The sequence below is a fragment of the Anoplophora glabripennis genome, unplaced genomic scaffold (genome assembly GCF_000390285.2).
Source record: "Anoplophora glabripennis isolate ALB-LARVAE unplaced genomic scaffold, Agla_2.0 scaffold715, whole genome shotgun sequence".
NCBI lineage: Eukaryota > Metazoa > Arthropoda > Insecta > Coleoptera > Cerambycidae > Anoplophora > Anoplophora glabripennis.
The window spans coordinates 27,394-45,901 of NW_019416828.1; the positions used below are offsets into that span (position 1 = coordinate 27,394).

General features: G+C 29.8%; 1 protein-coding gene across 2 annotated transcripts in view; it reads right to left on the bottom strand.

Moving 5' to 3' along the window:
- Positions 1-1,913: 1,913 nt before the first annotated feature.
- LOC108913817 overlaps positions 1,914-18,508 on the bottom strand; it is a 147,698-nt gene continuing 131,103 nt past the window's right edge. Inside the window, exon 8 of one of the 2 annotated variants that reach the window (XM_018719443.2) lies at positions 1,914-3,914. In XM_018719443.2, coding sequence (XP_018574959.1) covers positions 3,588-3,914 — 327 coding nt within the window. In that variant the 3' untranslated portion in view covers positions 1,914-3,587. The remainder of the gene's footprint in view (positions 3,915-18,508) is intronic. The other variant, XM_018719444.2, reaches the window with a different exon arrangement.

Below are 18,508 nucleotides of genomic sequence, written 5' to 3' on the forward strand. Positions count from 1 at the left end.
AGTGTGGGAATGAGATGCTAAATTATTTTTTGAAAATTACATCTTGTCAAAAGAAATTAGCTACACATGTGATGAGCATTCTATTATATCACAAATATTGTGGCTTTTTAGACTGTTAGTAGGTTAAATATTTATTTCTAATACAGTCTTTTATACATCATAACACCAATTTTTTTGTCAATATTTTAATTACATCGTTGTATTCACATTCATTCAATTGTATTTAGGATTAATAATGTTCAATTCAGTATTTTGTCGCCATATAATAGATATTAAAACATTACCTAAAGCAGACAGATTTGAAAAATAAAAATTCAGAAATTTCTTAAATTGCTATTTAAAATACATATTTGCAAAATATTTTATTTTCTCAACTGCCACTTCCAATATTTTCTGCATATTACCTATCACAGTCCTACACAGCAATTGATTAAAAAAATATATAAAACTATGTGCAACATTTCACAAAAATACAGAAAAATAATTCATAAAAATATGTATATGGTACATTTTAAATGTAAAAATATAGTGTCTCATTTTAATTTAAATTGCCTGTTGATGTTATTTCCCATGGAACTGTGGAACACTGTTTACCCAAATGATGTATATGTTTATTTGTCTAACATCTATCAATGATTTGATTTAACTGGAGATTTTCGATTAATTTAACGCATGCGCCAGTGACAGAAACATTTTCTTTATTCTGAATACGCCGGTATTATACATTTTTCCATATTTTGCCGAATGCGTCAGTGACAAAATCAATTTTCAATATTACCGAACGCGCCAGTGATACAATATTATTTATTATATTTCTATATTATGACGGATGCGCCAATTTTAAATATTTTGCCGGATGCGTCGAAGACAAAATATATTCCTCCTTAATTTATTGGACTCGCCAGTGAAATATACTTCTCCATCTTCATCTGTATTGCTCAATGCGCCAGTTTTCCATATTTTGCAGAATATCGGGTAAATACCGCATACATTTTTCATTTTCATTTTGCCAGATGTGCCAGTGGCAACATAAATTTAAGTTTATGCGCCTGTTATAAACTAAAAATCTTCTATATTATGACGGATGTGCCAGTTTTAGATACTTTGCCGGATGCGCCGCTGACAAATAAATTTTCTTTGTCGAATCGGCCGCTGCTGAATTTTCCAGATATTGATAGATTCTTTAATTTGTAATATTTCAATGAATATATCGACTACATACATTTTTCGACGTTTTGCCGGACGCGCAAGTTATATTTTATTTTGTTATCGGCATATTTAGCAAAAAAATGAAAATTTGCTGCAGGCGTATCCGGTACAACATTGAAGAAGTTCGTCGGTCAAATAATCATTGTGAGCAGTTCAACAAATAAATATATACATAATGCAGGCAAATTTATTGCAGGCTAATGAAATTAATAATTTTGATAATTATTAATATCAGTCTTACATGCATCTAAATTAATAATTTTGCAGTTTCTTATTGTAATATGTAAGAAAATTTTCTGTAGGTTAAACTGTTGGAAGGTAACCAATAGAGAAAACAATGTAAACATATACATACATAGTGTTAAAATAAACTTTAGTGGTGATTCTTGGCAAATAAAATAAGATTAGCTTGCAATCCCAACCATAAGGTCACAGCGTTTTAATGAGAAATATTGTGTAAAACACTTTTTAAATAAGCCACGAGTTTGGATTTATTTTAAACTATACCACATTTTTATGAAATTTGTTCTATAACTAAGTGATGCACTAAATGAAAAAAATGACTTTTCAATGAGCAACACTATTTGGAAAATACACGGATAATAAATAATTTATAATGTTCGAATGCACATTTAAAATAACACTGCTTAAAACTACATAATACACAGAAATTACTTAAAAAATAGTAAATATCATACAATATAATAAAAATACTTGGTGCATTTATTTTCTCAAATACACTACGTAAATATACAAAATAATACAATAAACAATGAAATTCAGTTCATTATTTTTCAAGAACGTTTTTCAAGTAATACAAAATTTGAATGGGGTCAAATTTACTCTTGAATAACGTACTTGAGCTTCAACTGTGATGCTACAGTTTTCCAAAAGGTGTTTGGAATGTTTTGTAAAAATTGCATTTAAGAACAAGATGATAATAGTAGCTACTCTCAATTTTATATCGTGGCTACATTAAATCAAGTAAAAATTTTTTTATTTTGTAACACAAATTTTTTAAACAAAAACAAATTTTTATTTACGCCTATAAATTGCACAACCAAGTTTTTTAATATGTCATCAAACTAATTATTTTTTTAGTACATTAGCCATATTAGCAAATGTAAGACTTCAAATTTATATAGATGACTGGCTAATCAATGATGTGATACATTTTAATTTTTGACCATTTAAATTAAGTAAGTAAAATCTACATTTTAAGTGGTGGTAATATTGCCAATAATGTATGAATATAATATGTTTAGCAACATGAAATAGGCTAAAATTTGGAGATGTAATCAATATTGCACGGCAACTAAAACAATAATTACAGAGAAATAAAATTAAAACACACAACTTGTATTAAGTAATTAATTTAATTATCAAGTTTTGAAAAATTATATAATATTAAAAAATAATATGCCGAATCGCGTATATTTAAAAATGCATTTCTATGATAAAAGAAAGAGGTCAGTAAAATCAATATAAGTATTCAATTTTCTTAAAGGCAATTTTTATTAAATTATAGCAAACTGTAAAATTACAGTATCAAACTTCAAGGGAGGTGGAATTCGACCATTTTTCTATCAAACATATTCCTTCATTTTTTAATTATAAGGTAAAAACATGTCCATCATAAATAGACACGATTATATTTCGACATGTCAAAAAAGTGTAAAGATTAAAGTATGAAACTTTCCATATTCTTTAATACCTGAGTTGGGATAATAATTGGGCATTGGGTTACAGAAATATAGGTCTAAAAAAATATGTCAAGCTTATATAAGTACTCTTGTTATTAGTAATATGATATATTTAATTGCTTTTGCAACGTAGGTATTAAAAAATTTAAATAGTTTCTTAGAACTATTATTCTTACAGGTTTTTTTCCTTGAATGCAGAGTTCAAGGCGAATACAGAAAAATATGGAAGAAATTATAAAATATATTCTTATCAAAAAGAATTGCTAAAATCATTAATAAACGCAAAGAGAATAATATATAGGGTATCGAAATTCGTCTAAAATAACACTACAAGTTCTTTTAACTTTTATCGAAAGTTCAATATAAACGGCACCTTAAAGTTATTTCCTTTCAATTAATATTTGGGCATAGCTTTTTTATTTAGACTAATTTTCTTCTAATTTGGTACACTTGTTATTGGTAACAAATTGCACGTACAAGAAAAAAAAAATCCTCAAAATTGTAAAGATCTAAATATTAATATTAATAAAAAAAACCTTTGGGGTCATGTAACTCCGTTAATATTGTTTTAGGAACTTGTAGGGAACTTGCAGTAAAAGAATGAAATGTAAATTTAAAAAATGGTCAAATCAATAAAAAAAATATAATGGAAACTTCAAACGAATAAATCAAAACTTACTTCTTATCAGAAATATCAGATAAATGTCTTTCTAAAGAGTCACATTCAGCGAGTTCCTCGCCATTGGGATGGTACAAGCTGGAAGCCATATTAGAATCAATACTGTCATAAAATTCATTATTAAGAGTACCGCCAGCATTCCAAAGAAAGGTGTTGGCGGTTTGGAAACGGTGACTCCCCGAGTTTTCAGTGACTGTATGTTGAACGGAGTCGTTTTCGTTTCTGTCCAAAGAGTCCGGGTAGTTCAATTCCGGGTCACTGTTATATGAAGAGAGAATCCATGGATACTGAGATTTTTCTTTTGCTGAGTTTGAGTTTGGTATCTGTAAAATTTATTTGGTCTTTAATAAAAATTACATTTTTTATACACTCTGACTTATGCTTTTGGCAGTGCTGCAGAATTAGAAGAATTTAGTACATTCGTTTGACTTATATCACCTCGCCTTTTAAAATTCACTGTTGAAAAATGAATACTTGTTTAACAATTGGTTTTGGTTTTAATCTGCCAAATCGAAACAGATGAAGGGGATTTGATCTTAAAAATCACTTTACAATGTAAATTTCATCGTATCCTATTTATTAACAGTTTTTATGTTCGTAGATACAATTTTCTTTACTCAACATTTTTATCACCTGTTTTAATTTGACATATTAGAAAGAAGGCACCCCGCAGCAATAAGATAATATTATGTTTCAAAAGAAACAAATATAGCATGTATATCTCATACTACGCCCTTAGTTGATTGAAGATTTTTGGTCTAAAAATGATCGAAAGAAGAATCTCTCAACTTAGAAAACAGCATGTATGTAACGATTGTTACAATTAGCTAATTAGTAAAGAAATTGAAGACTTAAAATCGACAAAATGTAGTAGAAATAAAAAAAAAGGTTATTAGTAATAATATATCATGGAAAACAATGTAAAAAATGAAGCTAACACTTTCAGAAAAATAATTATACATATATTTTTAACGTGAATTTTAACTCTAGATAAAATATTAAAACTAAAGTAAAACTTAAAGGTTCATAACCAAAAAATTGTCGTTTTACTTTAAAACTTCATGAAACTTATTGAAAGTATTGGTTTCAGGATAATTAAGAATTCATTTTAAGGCATCTGTATCTATCCCATTTTACCTTACAAGTAGCTAGGGAGACGTCACATAAATTTAGAATAAGAAATCAGTTACGTTAGTTAATTGCGAAATTAAAAGACACCAGCATAAAACAATTATTCGCAACATGCACGCATGCAAACAGTTAGCGCGTTAGGTTCGTTAGGTTGATGGAAATATTAGGACAGGTTTGCAATTCATGCAGAGTTATGACTATAAAAAGTGTACAAATAAAAGGTACCATAAATAACTTTTAGAAGTAGGATGATTACATACCTGGTCGAGATTTATTTTCCGAATCGTTTACCATATAATAATAGTTTATCTTTTTCTTTAAAGTCGTTACACTTAGATGCGCTAAGTTGTGGAAAGGACGGGAGGAAAGGATAATAAAAATTGTTCCCCTTCTCAAGTTTATATCAATTTGAGAACGTAGGAAAGATCTCTTTTGTGTTTTCTCAACTAGAAAATATCTGATAGTCGGCTGAACAGCAATTTTAGTTCGTCTCAAAGAAAATGAGGATCGAACAGTCCCTGCAGTATAAATAATGTATGTACAACAAAACCCGAGACAAAACCAGCTCGTTTTACTTTTGAAATAAAATATTTACTTAAATTGAAAAGCAAAGGTTTGTTTGTAAGTAGGTACCATATGATTTTTTTAACATTCATAAATGTTAATTTAATTTAAATTACAGGAAAATTTACTGAGGCAGGTAATGATAATAACGAATCATTTAGTGGTTTATTTAATTTAATTATATTAGAATGAAAGACGAATGTGTTTTTTTTTCTTATTCTGGTCAATCTTGAAAAATAAATAAAATAATAAAGTAATAGTACGAAAGTAGAACGTAAATTATGATAAAATCATTACCTTTATATAACATGCTGACCATTCATGTTGTAAAAGCCATAAGATAAAAAACCTTGAAAAATAAAATATGTTAATTTTTTCCCAAAGCAATTCTATTTGGTATACTTTAACGATTAGTAGATACTAGCAAACTAGTAAGTACAAAACTAGAGATTACTCCAAAATACTACAATCATCTATTATCTAAGATATATGTAAAGTAATATTATACAGAGTGTTTTTTAATCAAAGGGACACGAAACATGCAGGATTGCGAAGGTCAAAATTCAGTTAAATATGTTTTAATGGAAAACATTTCACTTCCATTAAAAAAATTATTAAGTTTTTGTACTTTCAACTAGATATCAAAAGGATATTACGGAAGAGGTACAGTTTTGTAGAATATCAATTTTGAGAAAAATAAAACTAGTAGTAAATTAATAAAATATATAGATACTGTCAAAATTCCCCAAGTTTAAAATAACCTTAAATATTTGTTTAATTTTTAGTTCTAGTCCGTTACTGATAATTTTAGCAAGTGTCTGTAAAAATAAGTAAAAAGATGTAATATTGTTTTAGAACTACGAACCGACACCAATAAGTTTGTGTCTTATTAGACACTGTGAGAGAAACACTTCACAAGTGTATTTGTAAATCCGCTATCCCAAATCGCCGCGCCTATGTCTTATTCGTTTTAGCCGAATGCGTTCTTTGTCTCGCGCTGCTCTGCCTGAGTCAGAAACGCAAATTTATTTGTAGACATCGGCGACGAAATAACCAGTAGTAATCTATATTGCGCTAGTGAGTGGCAATAGGCGTTGTAGTAGCAGAAATGGGATAAATTTATGATCAAGCCGTGTACCGCTCTATGCTCATGATACAGAGGTACATTTCTACTGACTGACATAAAAACATGTGCCACACACTCGACCAACCAAAGCGTCAAACTCGCTCATTCACGCGAGGCCGACAAAGCAGGCATTAGGGTTACGCTAGATCCGTATCGAATAAAGTGATCGATGCGGAGATTCAGATCAGAGGCAGACATGTACATGTTATTGTACAATAACGCAGGGATTACTAAAGTGTAAAGTAGTTGATGCTTCGCCACCATTAGTAAAAATAGTATCTATTAAAACTACGACTATTTTAGACATGCGCCTGTGACCTTTGTAAATGTTGAACAGGTATTTTCGCGGAACACTTAGGACAACTGTTAAGTAATTATTTTCTACAATCGTTTTCCTTATGAGTTAGAAATTATTATTTTGTAAACTTTTAAAGATTGAATTCATGTTCAAATATGTTGGATAAAGTTCCTTTCATGTTTTTTAATATAATTTATAAAATTTAATTACTTTTCAACCCTTAAAAATCCTTCCATGGCCAAAAAAATTGAAAGAAAAAGTTTTAATAGTTTAAAATATTCTTTTGGTACATTCGCAATGTATTACATTTATTTTGTTATTCATTAGAAAGCTTACGATTCATTACAAAGTTGCAACCATCCGTTATAATAAAATAAACAAATAAATATTATTGAAACTTGAGATGTTTTAATGGTATGTATATGTTAAATTATAAACTTTTTATTGATTTTCAAATATGATCTATGATATATTGCAACTTTTCAGCCACCCAAAAAACCCTTATGGAAGACCTACCCCTCATAAAAAACCCTACCCTTTACAGAAAAATTTCCTAAAAATTTCTCGCTTGGTGCCAATTTCCAAATGTACACATATACATGTGAATACACTCGGATACGTGTGTGTATGTATATTATTAAAATACTTATTCAAATCAGTGTTCACAAGTGCTCCAAAATACACAAAGATGATGGTAATTTACCCGCTCCTAAAATTTTACCGAAAAATGCGATTCATTTTTTTACCATAACTTTTGTAATTTTAAAGTTACAAATTTACTCAAAAAAAAAACATTTTGTAGGGAATTTAAAGCACTTTAAGTTCCGCGATTTGCAGTTTTTTTGAGCCCTTCGTTTTTTAGATTTGTAAGCTAAAAGGGCTCAGGAAAGGCAGTCTTGGAGCTTAGTTTTGAGCTTCTAACGGTCATAACTCAGTCAAATTTTGTCCTACAAAAATTTAAAACAAAGCAAATTGTTCAGTAAGAAAAAACCTACAATTTCTTACTCTATAATTTTTTTATAGCTTTGTTAATTTTTGAAATATTTAAAAAAGGCGATTTTTTAAAAATTTAAAAATTTTATTCAAGAGTAAATGATATATTTTTTAAAATTTAGGCTTCTAAAATCGTTCAAATTCCCAGAATCTACTGTTAATACATAAATAAAGTAAATTGCAGAAGGAATACGTTTAATTTTTTTTCCGTCAAGTCATTAATTTTAATACCGATTTTTTTTCTCAAAAATCGAGATAATCATTTTATTTTGATTATAACTTCATTAGTTTTCATGTTAAAGAATTTTTCCACCACTCAATTTAAAGGTCTTTTCAAGAACTTGAATAAGTTAGTGTTATATAAGTTTTCCTCGAAAAAACTTTAATTTTTTCGCTACAGGACGTTGAACGTTTCGATTATAACTATCTTCGAAATCGACTTCAACTTCTGGGAGTTATAATTCAGGCCTATACCACTTACAAAAATAAAAAAAGCAACTCTTTGCTATTTAATTACCTTCATTATTGCTTATGATAATTTTTTTGATAAAACTTGTAGTTTTTGAGATATTCGCGAAAAATGGCTCAAAAACGCATTTTTTGGGCTAAAAATAACTTAAAAAGTATTGACTGTACAAAAAATTCTTATATTTTTTGCTTAGAATTACTTAGTGACTGGACTATTAGTTTTTAATCTGATTTGACACAGACTAGATGTGATATTTGAATAAGTGAATAAACAATATTTTTTAATTATTAAAATGTTTTAGTTTTACCCATAATGCCAACAGTTATAACAGTTTACATATTTCTTATGTTTAAAAATATTTTTACCTATTAATGTTTTTGTAAGTATATTAACCTCCTTAAGATTTAGTCATATTTTTAAGTTAATCTATGAATGAAAGTTCTTTTGATGCATTGTACTGTAAAAAAATAATAATAATAAGAAAATTATGCCTAGAAGAAAGGGTCTGACCCCACACCCCCATATCTACGACACTGGTATTTCGAAATGTAAAATCTCTAGCATAGTTCTGTGAGTAGTAAATTTAGGAATATTGTTTCAAGATTTGTGAAGCTATCGCTACGTGTTTTTGAGATATTAAAAAAAAATCACAGAATCCGAATCCAGATGTATACAGGGTGTCCCGTAATTAATTGGACATTAGCTGAGGGGTGATAGCTAACATCAAAATAAAGCGTTTGGGTCGAACATGCCTTGGCAAAAGATTAGGTACTCGTTTTTGTTCTACATGGTGATTTCATAATTTACTTTCCAATTATTTTTTGAAATATCTTAAAAGTTGTTCAACGGATTTCGATGAAATTTGGTATCATTATTACTCAGCGTGCGAAATACGAAAATGGTATTAATTTCACTATTGCCGTTAGATGACGCAACCTGCAGCAGTTAACTTGGCTATAACTTTTTTGACCGCTCTGTCTGTACATTCTCGAACAAAAATAAAGAAATGGCATTCCATTTTTCACAAAAAGTATATTTTTTTTATTGAAAAAAGTAGACTGTTTTCGAATTAAACGTAATTTTTCAATGAGATTCATAAGTCTGTATTTACTTTTTGGCAAGCTTTGGTAATAAAAGCAACGCTAAGGGGTAACTAGCGATTTGTTTACTATAACTTGTACACGTGTAGTGATATGGAGTAAGTTTCTTTACTAACCACTTAATTATTGTTATTTGCGTTAAAATGCCACGTCATAATGATTTTTCAAATATACAAATGCGGGATATGGTCCGCCTGTATGCTCAGGAAAATATTTATTCTCGCAGAGCAGCGCAGCGTTATTTCGAGGTTCGAGTTTTATCGAGATAAAAGGCAACCAAACCATATCACTTTCAAGTCATTCCACGATAGATTAGGTGAAACTGGCTCATTTCATTCCAAAAACAGGGATGCGGGAAGACCGAGAGTAATTGATGCGGATGTGGAGGATGAAATTGTAGTCCGTATTGCCGGAGAGGCAGAAACCAGCACAAGACGTGTTGGTGCAACCATTGGTATTATTGTAGATTAATTTCGGATATTCATTTTGTCAACCATTTATTTTTATTTATTACTTTTTTTACATTTCCTTTTACGTCAAAGACTTAATAAAAATTATAATTTCGCTCATTAATTTTATTTTGCAAAAAATATCTACAACAGACACACTTAACATTCACTACATACATAATGTTTGCGTTTTGATATACCTACAGTTTTTTATTAATTTCATCATTTAATCATCTAATGGAAAAATTACGTTTAATTCGAAAACGGTCTACTTTTTAACTTCAAAGAAGTATACCTTTTTTGTGTGAATTGAATGTCGTTTCTTTATTTTTCTTCGAGAGTATACATACAGGGTGCACAAAAAGTTATGGCCATGTTAATGGGCCAATGTTGCTGTAGGTGGCGTCATCTAGCGGCAATGGTAAAATTGATACCATTTTCGTATTACGAGTGCTAAGAAATACAATACCAAATTTCATCGAAATCCGTTGAAGAGCTCTCAAGATATTTCAAAGAAATAATTGGAAAACATATATTTTTTTGTAGAACGAAAACGAGTAACATTTTGCTAAGGCATGTTGGGCCCAAACGCTTTATTTTGATGCCAGCTATCATCCCTAAGCTAATGCCCAATTAATAATGGGACGCTCTGTAAATATAAATTTTTGTCTATGTTTTCCTGAGGAATATTTCCTGGTCGTATAATTCTTTGTTAGTCATTGGTTTATGCTTTCCGATCCATTTTTTTTTTAAATTCTATATACGATCATATTTTGATTTTATTTTTTGATTAAATGGAAAGCAGTATAAAGAAATAAAATTTTTAAAAAACGTCTGAAAGGCAGAGGAAGCAGAAATAGGTAATAATAGCAGTAAATAATATTCTTAAGTTCCTGAAGGACATAATATATGAGTTCTGCAACTTAGCCTTGTCATATAATTTGTTGATGCGGTTATCTAAATTAAATAGCGTTACCACGTACTGCAATTTCCGCAAAATATGGCCATATCTGCTCTCTTTAACAGCTGTATAAATGCTTTATTATTTACCACCACGATGCAACCCGAGCAGATTTCTAAAAATAATTTCACTTTAACTGTGCTAGGGTCACGTAATGTACAAGCAACGATGGTTTGTAAATTACTAGAAAATTCGAAATACACGATAACCAGACCGCGACAGCGTTGATGCAACTAAATCGCTCTTTTCATTCTGACAAAAAACAAAACCGCTCCGAGAATAAAATAGATTAAAGCGGTCGAAAGTATTTTACCGGTTAGGTACTGAAAACGTAAATTATCTGCATTCTTCTCATTTTGTGGAAAATGGAAGGTCGAATAATAAATTTAAATTGTAGTTAACTCACTTGAAAGTTGGGTTGTAAACATGGTTAGGAAGTTGTAAACAACGAAATGGAAATATACTTCATTTAAGACACTTTTTCATTCATTTACATCTACTCATTTTGGAGGAAATTAATAAAGTTTTTATTAAAATAAATTTCCTTTCCCAAAAAACATTGTAACCATTATTAATTTTTATTTAATGATAATACAGTTTATTTTAATATACAAGATGTATACGAAGTAGGAAAAAAGTTCCTACAGACATTTATTCCAAAACTATTGGTTTTAGAGTTACAGAGCGTTAAGCGATAAAACGGATAAAAAAGTGTTCTTTTATAATTCAAGTTTTGATTAGAATGAAATTTAATATGATATAAATAGAACATATTTTAAATTGAATGAATACAGACTTTTCATCAAAATAATTGCCACGTCAGTGTCTTTGGCATCAAATTTGCAAAATTGAAAAATTAAAATTCTAATTATTGAAATGTCGGGAACATGTTGATACATTTTAATAATTACTCAACCCAAGGTACAGTAGGTATAAAATTCTCGATTTCCATTTGACATGTTGGCAATTTTTTTTTTTTGAGGCAGATCTACTTTTCAAAATACATGTTTTTATTATGAATTATAACCAAAAAATTAAAATTTTCAATTTTCCATGATCTCTTAACTTCTTTTTTATAAAATTCTAGCAAAACATCGAAAATAGGATGCACTGTATAGGATAGGCCAAATAACTCTTACCCAGCTTACCTCGCTTAATTGAAGAAATGTAAAAAAAAACTAAAAAAAAAATACATGACTACTTTTTAAGAGTGGTTCAGTCATAACTAAATAAAAAAATAAAGAACGACAAATGCAAAGCACTTGACCAAACTGTATATTTTTTAAAATACAAAAGTGTGACCAAATCATTTTTAATCAAAAACACCAATTTTTTTATTCAACAACTTTTTGAACTGGATGAAAATAAAACATATTTCAGTAATAGTTGAAAGCATAAAAGCATATTAAAACAATTAGCAACATCTTACATGAATGTTACATATTTCTTTGTTGCGAATACGAAAAAACAGTAGGTAGTACAGCTGTGAACAAAAAAGTTTCTTAGGTACGTAACATTTTTAAATGGTTTTAAAAACCGAAACTATAAAACCCTATTTATGAAAGGACCATAAGCAGTTTAGGTCGGTAACTTTTTATTGTCCGCTGCTGCACCTACCTCTTAACAACAATAAATGTCTAAATTTATCAATTTCTGTTTCAAATCTTATAAAGCTTTGCTAGGTGCTTCTATATTGTTTTCTTTTCACAATTAACAATAACTTTTTTTATAAAATATAGTCGAATTATAAAATTAAAAAATAGATACGACGTATTTGTTTTTCTGTCAAAATATTGTAACTGAATTCCTCTTGAGAAATAACCGAAATTTTATAAAATATAGTCAAATTATAAAATTAAAAAATAGATACGACGTATTTGTTTTTCTGTCAAAATATTGTAATTGAATTCCTCTTGAGAATGTACCAATAATAAATTGGCGTATTTTTGAAGATAACGAAGATGGGACAGTTATTTAGTTCACTCGGTACATAGATACCTAATGTGTGCCTGTTTCGTTACTGTTAAAATCTTTTACAGAATTTTTTTACTGTCTCTAATAGACCTGGACAATATTTTGCCATTGAATTAGTGAGATCGATGAATTTGTTAAGCGAAGTATAAATTGGTATGTGCAATAGACCCATAAGGTCACAAAACGATAAACCTAACCTAACTTTTCCTCTATTATTAGGCTTTTTTTAAATGAGAGGTTGTGAAGTTCTTTGACAGTATAAGTTAAGGTTCTAGAAATCAGAAGTATTTAAATTTAGAAGTATTTAAATTTTCATAGAAAACACAACGCTTGTTTTTCTATAGCTTCTATCGACAATTACTATTTATATACTCTTTACAAAACAGCTAATAGCCTTTGATACCTCCAAAATCAATAGCCGAACTACAAGTAAAGCTAATTCGGTGAACTGTATCCTTAATACCTTTCCATTTATATAATTTCTGTTTCGATACTACTGTAAAAAAAATAATTTAATTTTTTTAAGGGTTATTCTAAATTAATCATTTTAATTTGATAGTGTTGCCTCGGTGGAAACGAACTCTAAGTTGCTCAATTTAAAATTTTCTACTAATGGGGGTTGCAAAGCAATTATGCGGGTAATTAGTAACTGTATTTAAAGCTCTCCTTATTTATAAATAGGTTGTTACGAGTCACAATTCTAATTAGTGCAAAAATCACTCAATCTAAAATCTAAAATCAAATTTTAGTTCAATACGGATATTCTTAACTTAAGCTCTCGGAGGAAGAAATTGCGGTCTTGTTATTAAACATTAATTGTACAAAAATAAAGTATTAGTTCCTATATTGCTTGTAACTCTACAAAGCATTTTAGACATGATTAAAATTACATGTTTTTCGGTAATAATTTACATATTATTTGTCTCCACAATAAGAACACAGTACATAGGGATTACCTACCTATATGAAAAATCAATTGACATATTGAAAAAATATGTATTTAATTTCTTATATGTATAATACAAATAATTTTTCATCACGATTTTCAATGACAAAAGGTTAAGTGTATTATGCCCATAAGTATAAAGTGAGACTTTGGTAGCTTACATTTTAGTAAGTAATTTCCTTTTGTGCCATGTTTAAAAAATTACATAAAAGAAAAGTACCGTTAACAAATCATTTGCCTTGTGTTCAATTTCTTCATTTATAATTCAAGTTCTTTATAGTTAGTTTTCGATACAGTAAATTTATTTGGAAATAAAAGGCACTAGTACTATTACTGACACTGTATATTGTCAATCAAGTACTATTCTACCTTATTAAAAAAATATTGCGTTGCAAACTTTGCTTTGAGCGACAACCAGATGTATTATTATCATGCAGAAAAAAATTCATTGTCATCGTTATTAAAATTAACGCTGCTGTATTACATTTTATATGTATATAATTACAGCAACTACAGCTCACGCAGTGACTCGTGAATAGATATACTTCCTGTCTAGTTTTTCATGATAATAAAAAAAAATCAAGAATAAATTTGCATCAGTGTCAATAAATACGAGATAATGAGGTCTAATTTCTTAATTTTAATACTGTTCCCTATTAGTCCAATTAACTAAGCCTTTAAATCGAAATTTTGCCAACATGGCTGAATTTTTGATATGAGTTAGTTTAAGGTATATTATAACAATAAGTGAGAGTAATTTTTTGTTCAACCCCCGGCCAAGGGTGGAAAAAGATAAAACAAAGGGCTTTTTCAAGATAACTCAAAAAGGGTAAGCGCTAGAAAAAAAAGTTGTAAAGCAGACAATTCTACATAAAAATGGCCTCTTAACTTTTTCTTGTACTATTACAATTAACAGAGTTAGGGAGGCTAGAAGTTAAGGGAAGATTTCAGAAATTTAAAAAAAATCATAACAAACAGAAAAATGATTGAATTTTGTAATTTTTTTTTGAATCTGCTCTAAAATATGTAACTTTTCTTTTCAGAGAAATAGATATATTTTTTAATTTTTAATAAGAAAGTTATAACAAAAAATCAAATTTTTAATCGTTAATTTTAATGATTTAACAAAATTAAATTTCTGAAATCTTCCCTTAACTTCTAGCCTCCCTAACTCTGTTAATTTTAATAGTACAAGAAAAAGCTAAGAGACCATTTTTATGTAGAATTGTCTGCTTTACAACTTTTTTTTCTAGCTCTTACCCTTTTTGAGTTATCTTGAAAAAGCCCTTTGTTTTATCTTTTTCCACCCTTGGCCGGGGGTTGAACAAAAAATTACTCTCACTTTTTGTTATAATATACCTTAAACTAACTCATATCAAAAATTCAGCCAAGTTGACAAAATTTCGATTTAAAGGCTTAGTTAATTGGACTATATTGTAAGTACAGAATTAACAAGAAATTTAACACAAATACAAACAAAAACGACGTTTACAACTAGTATAGTATGCTACTCTAATGCTTGAAAGGTACCTACATTGAAAATTAATAAAAAAAAATATCTTTTTTGATGATCAATATTATTGAAAGTATATTTTACATTGAATTCACTGAATTCCACTGTTAATTAATAAAAAAGGCTTTTATGGAAGTTAAATATAGGGCGTTTCAGTTATCTGGCAAACTGAAATAGGTGGTTGATAGGCTCCGAATTAGGAATGATAGGGTGTACAAATTCCATAGCTTGCAGTTTTGTAGATTAAAACTAGTTCATATACAACAGACGAATTGTTCCTACTTAAAAAAAACCTAAAATGACCCAAATTAAATCAAATTTATGATACCTTCTAGAATTAAAGGTGATTCATTCATGTTCACCTTGTTCACTAGCGGCACCATATTATTATTCCATAAAAGCAATAATAAATAATGAAAAGTATATTAAATACGACCTTGCTTTTTTGTAGCTCTATGCCATATAATGATACCCATCTGAATAAAAACCTGTGCAGTACCATTAAAAATATTTCATTGTTAATATTTCCTTCAAAATTAAATAATTGAATATCACTAAAGTAAGCAGAAGTAATCAGGTATATAGGAAATGGTAGGCAATCTTTCGATTCTGGAGGAGGTAAAAATAACGTCACAAGTTTCTAGAAATTTCTTAAAAATTAAGAGCTGAAAATCGATTTTTGGTTAAAATTTTCGAGTTTCAATAAATTTGGATAAAAGGTATGTTACCCGAAGCGATTTGTCCTAATATGTTCAATTTACCAATGGAGATTCAGGGTCAGAGTGCCCTCGGCAGTCTTGGCCCGCAAAAAGATATATAGGCCTACTTTTTTAATATCTGTCGGCATTTTTACGACATATTATGTACTTTTTTAAATAAAAAATTATATTCGTTTGTTATCGATAAAGGACTCCGCACAAACCTTATAGAAATGGATCCCCGGTGGATCTCTCTCAAATTTTGGGAATGAACTCTTCAGAGCATCCTGATCAAAAGTTCTCATGAGCACAACACCCGGAAACCGCTCTCAACTCCCCAAAACCAAGGTCAGGGGCTCATTATACCACACCACCAAAAAAGTATCAGACCCACACATGCAGTGTATGGTTTCCGGTGTATTTTTGAGCGCTGGACACGAATATGTCATCATTTTTGCTCTAGCACGTATGTGATATGTGATTTTCGGTGTATTTTTGCACGCTGAGCACGATTCTGAGGTCAAATGTGTTTCAATTACCTTAAGCCTTCAACTAATAGCTGAAGAAGCTTCAGTAAGAAAGAACACCATGGTTCTTCAGTAGTGTGTAGTGTGTACATATCACATGTGAATTATAGAACACAATGTTCTTTCTTCCGGTTTTGAAGCTTCTTCAGTTATTAGTTGAAGACTTAAGGTAATTAAAGCACATTTGACCTCAGAATCTTGCTCAGCGTGCAAAAATCGACCAGAAACCAAATATTGCATGTGAACCACAGGCCACAATATTCTTTCTTCAGTTTTCTGAAGCTTCTTCAGTGATTTTCTGAAGACTGATACATGCTAGAGCAAAAATGATGACGTATTCGTATCCAGCGCTCAAAAATACACCGGAAACCATATATTGCATGTGTGGGTCTGATACTTTTTTGGTGGTGTGGTATAATGAGCCTTTAATCTTTGGGGATGATTTTGGGGGGTTGGGAGCGGTTTCCGGGTTTTGTGCACATGAGAACTTTTAATCAGGTTCATTCCCAAAATTTGAGAGAGATCCACCGGGGATCCATTTCCATAAGGTTTGTGCGAGGTCCTTTAGTCGTTTTCGATATGCACAAGCTTAATGATGGAGATCCTGTTAAATGCTATACATTTGTTTTGCTGCATAATCAATCAATTAATTATTATTATTATGCATTTTTTACTATTACGATGTGGCACAAATGGTATCTTTATCGCTAAATCCGTTTATCTCGAATATGGACAAGTTTATCGATACCAAATATGTACATATTTTTTCACTTAAAAAAATGTGAAAATCTTTAAGTCGTTTTCAATATATGTAGATAATAAAACGTTATAAATCATCACGTAGTATTTATTGAAGTAATCACGTTATATAATTAGGTATTCCTTTAATTGCTTCTTCAGTAATTTTGAACATAGTTTATAGGAACTTTTTTTGTTAGTTTGTATCCTACAATCCGTCACTAAAGTTTAGCCAACATTGTAGTTACACCCAAAGGGCAAATATGCAGAAACGCTTTTATACTGAAGCAGCAAAGCGTTAAAACAATTCTGATTTTTCTGACTTTATTCATGAAAGTAACTAAGATTGAAATTTTATATTGTGGGTTCTTTAAAAATGACATTTGGAATCTAGAACAGAACTACCATCTCTATCTTCAAGTGAGTGTTAAACTGTTCGAAAGTTATTAAGTAATAGGTATCTACAGGTTCCCCATGGTACATCGGCCGTTACGTGAGAGCGATAAAGTAAGTCATAGAAATCCGTGCGATAGACAAGGATGGTTACATTGAAGACGCTTCATAATATGAATAGTCACTCCCACTTCTAACCCGAAACGGGCGGTGACTATTCAGATTATGAAACGTCTTCACTACAGCCATCCTTGTCTATCGCACAGATTTCTTTACTTTGTCGCTCTCATGTAAAGGCAGATGGACCATGTGGATTTTCCAGCCCTGTATATATCACTGCTGTTTCATTAGGAACCAAACAATTTGAAATCTTATGGGCGAATACTTATACAGCAGTGTAGTGCAAATAAACTTTTCGAGCCACGAAACAAGAAACTTGTTATTTCCTAACCTAGAGGTTCCTACAGATCAACCGTTTGATCGTTTGAAAAATATTTGCAGATTTATTTATTATTTTACACTCCACAACTTAAAAAAAAAATTTTAATAATAATAATCAATGTTAAAAATCAGCCATAACTTATCGGGTGGTAAATTTTAAATAAATAAAAGAATTTAATTCACTTCGGATTAAATTAAAAATTTGTGGACAATTATTAGGTTATTTTACTAGAAGACAAATATTCTTATGGCAAGTTGAATTAGTGACTGTGTTGTTTTTCTCGTGTAGTTAGAATGGATTGTAAATATGCCTTATGATTTTTAAAGAAACGGCTTAAGTGGCTCCTTCATTATATGTCCTATACATGTGTCTAGTATATACATAGGACGTACTATGATTTAGTCTGATTACTTTTGAACAATTTTTACTTCCCTAAAAAGTCATAGACGTTAAAAAATATTTGTTTTATTATTTTGATTTGATATTTTTTATAATGAACTAAGGTTTTGAGGTGAACAAATATGAATATACAGTTCTTTTGCCTAACAATAAGACAAAGCGGAGGTCGCTAGGAATAGTGTTTTTTTGCCGTATT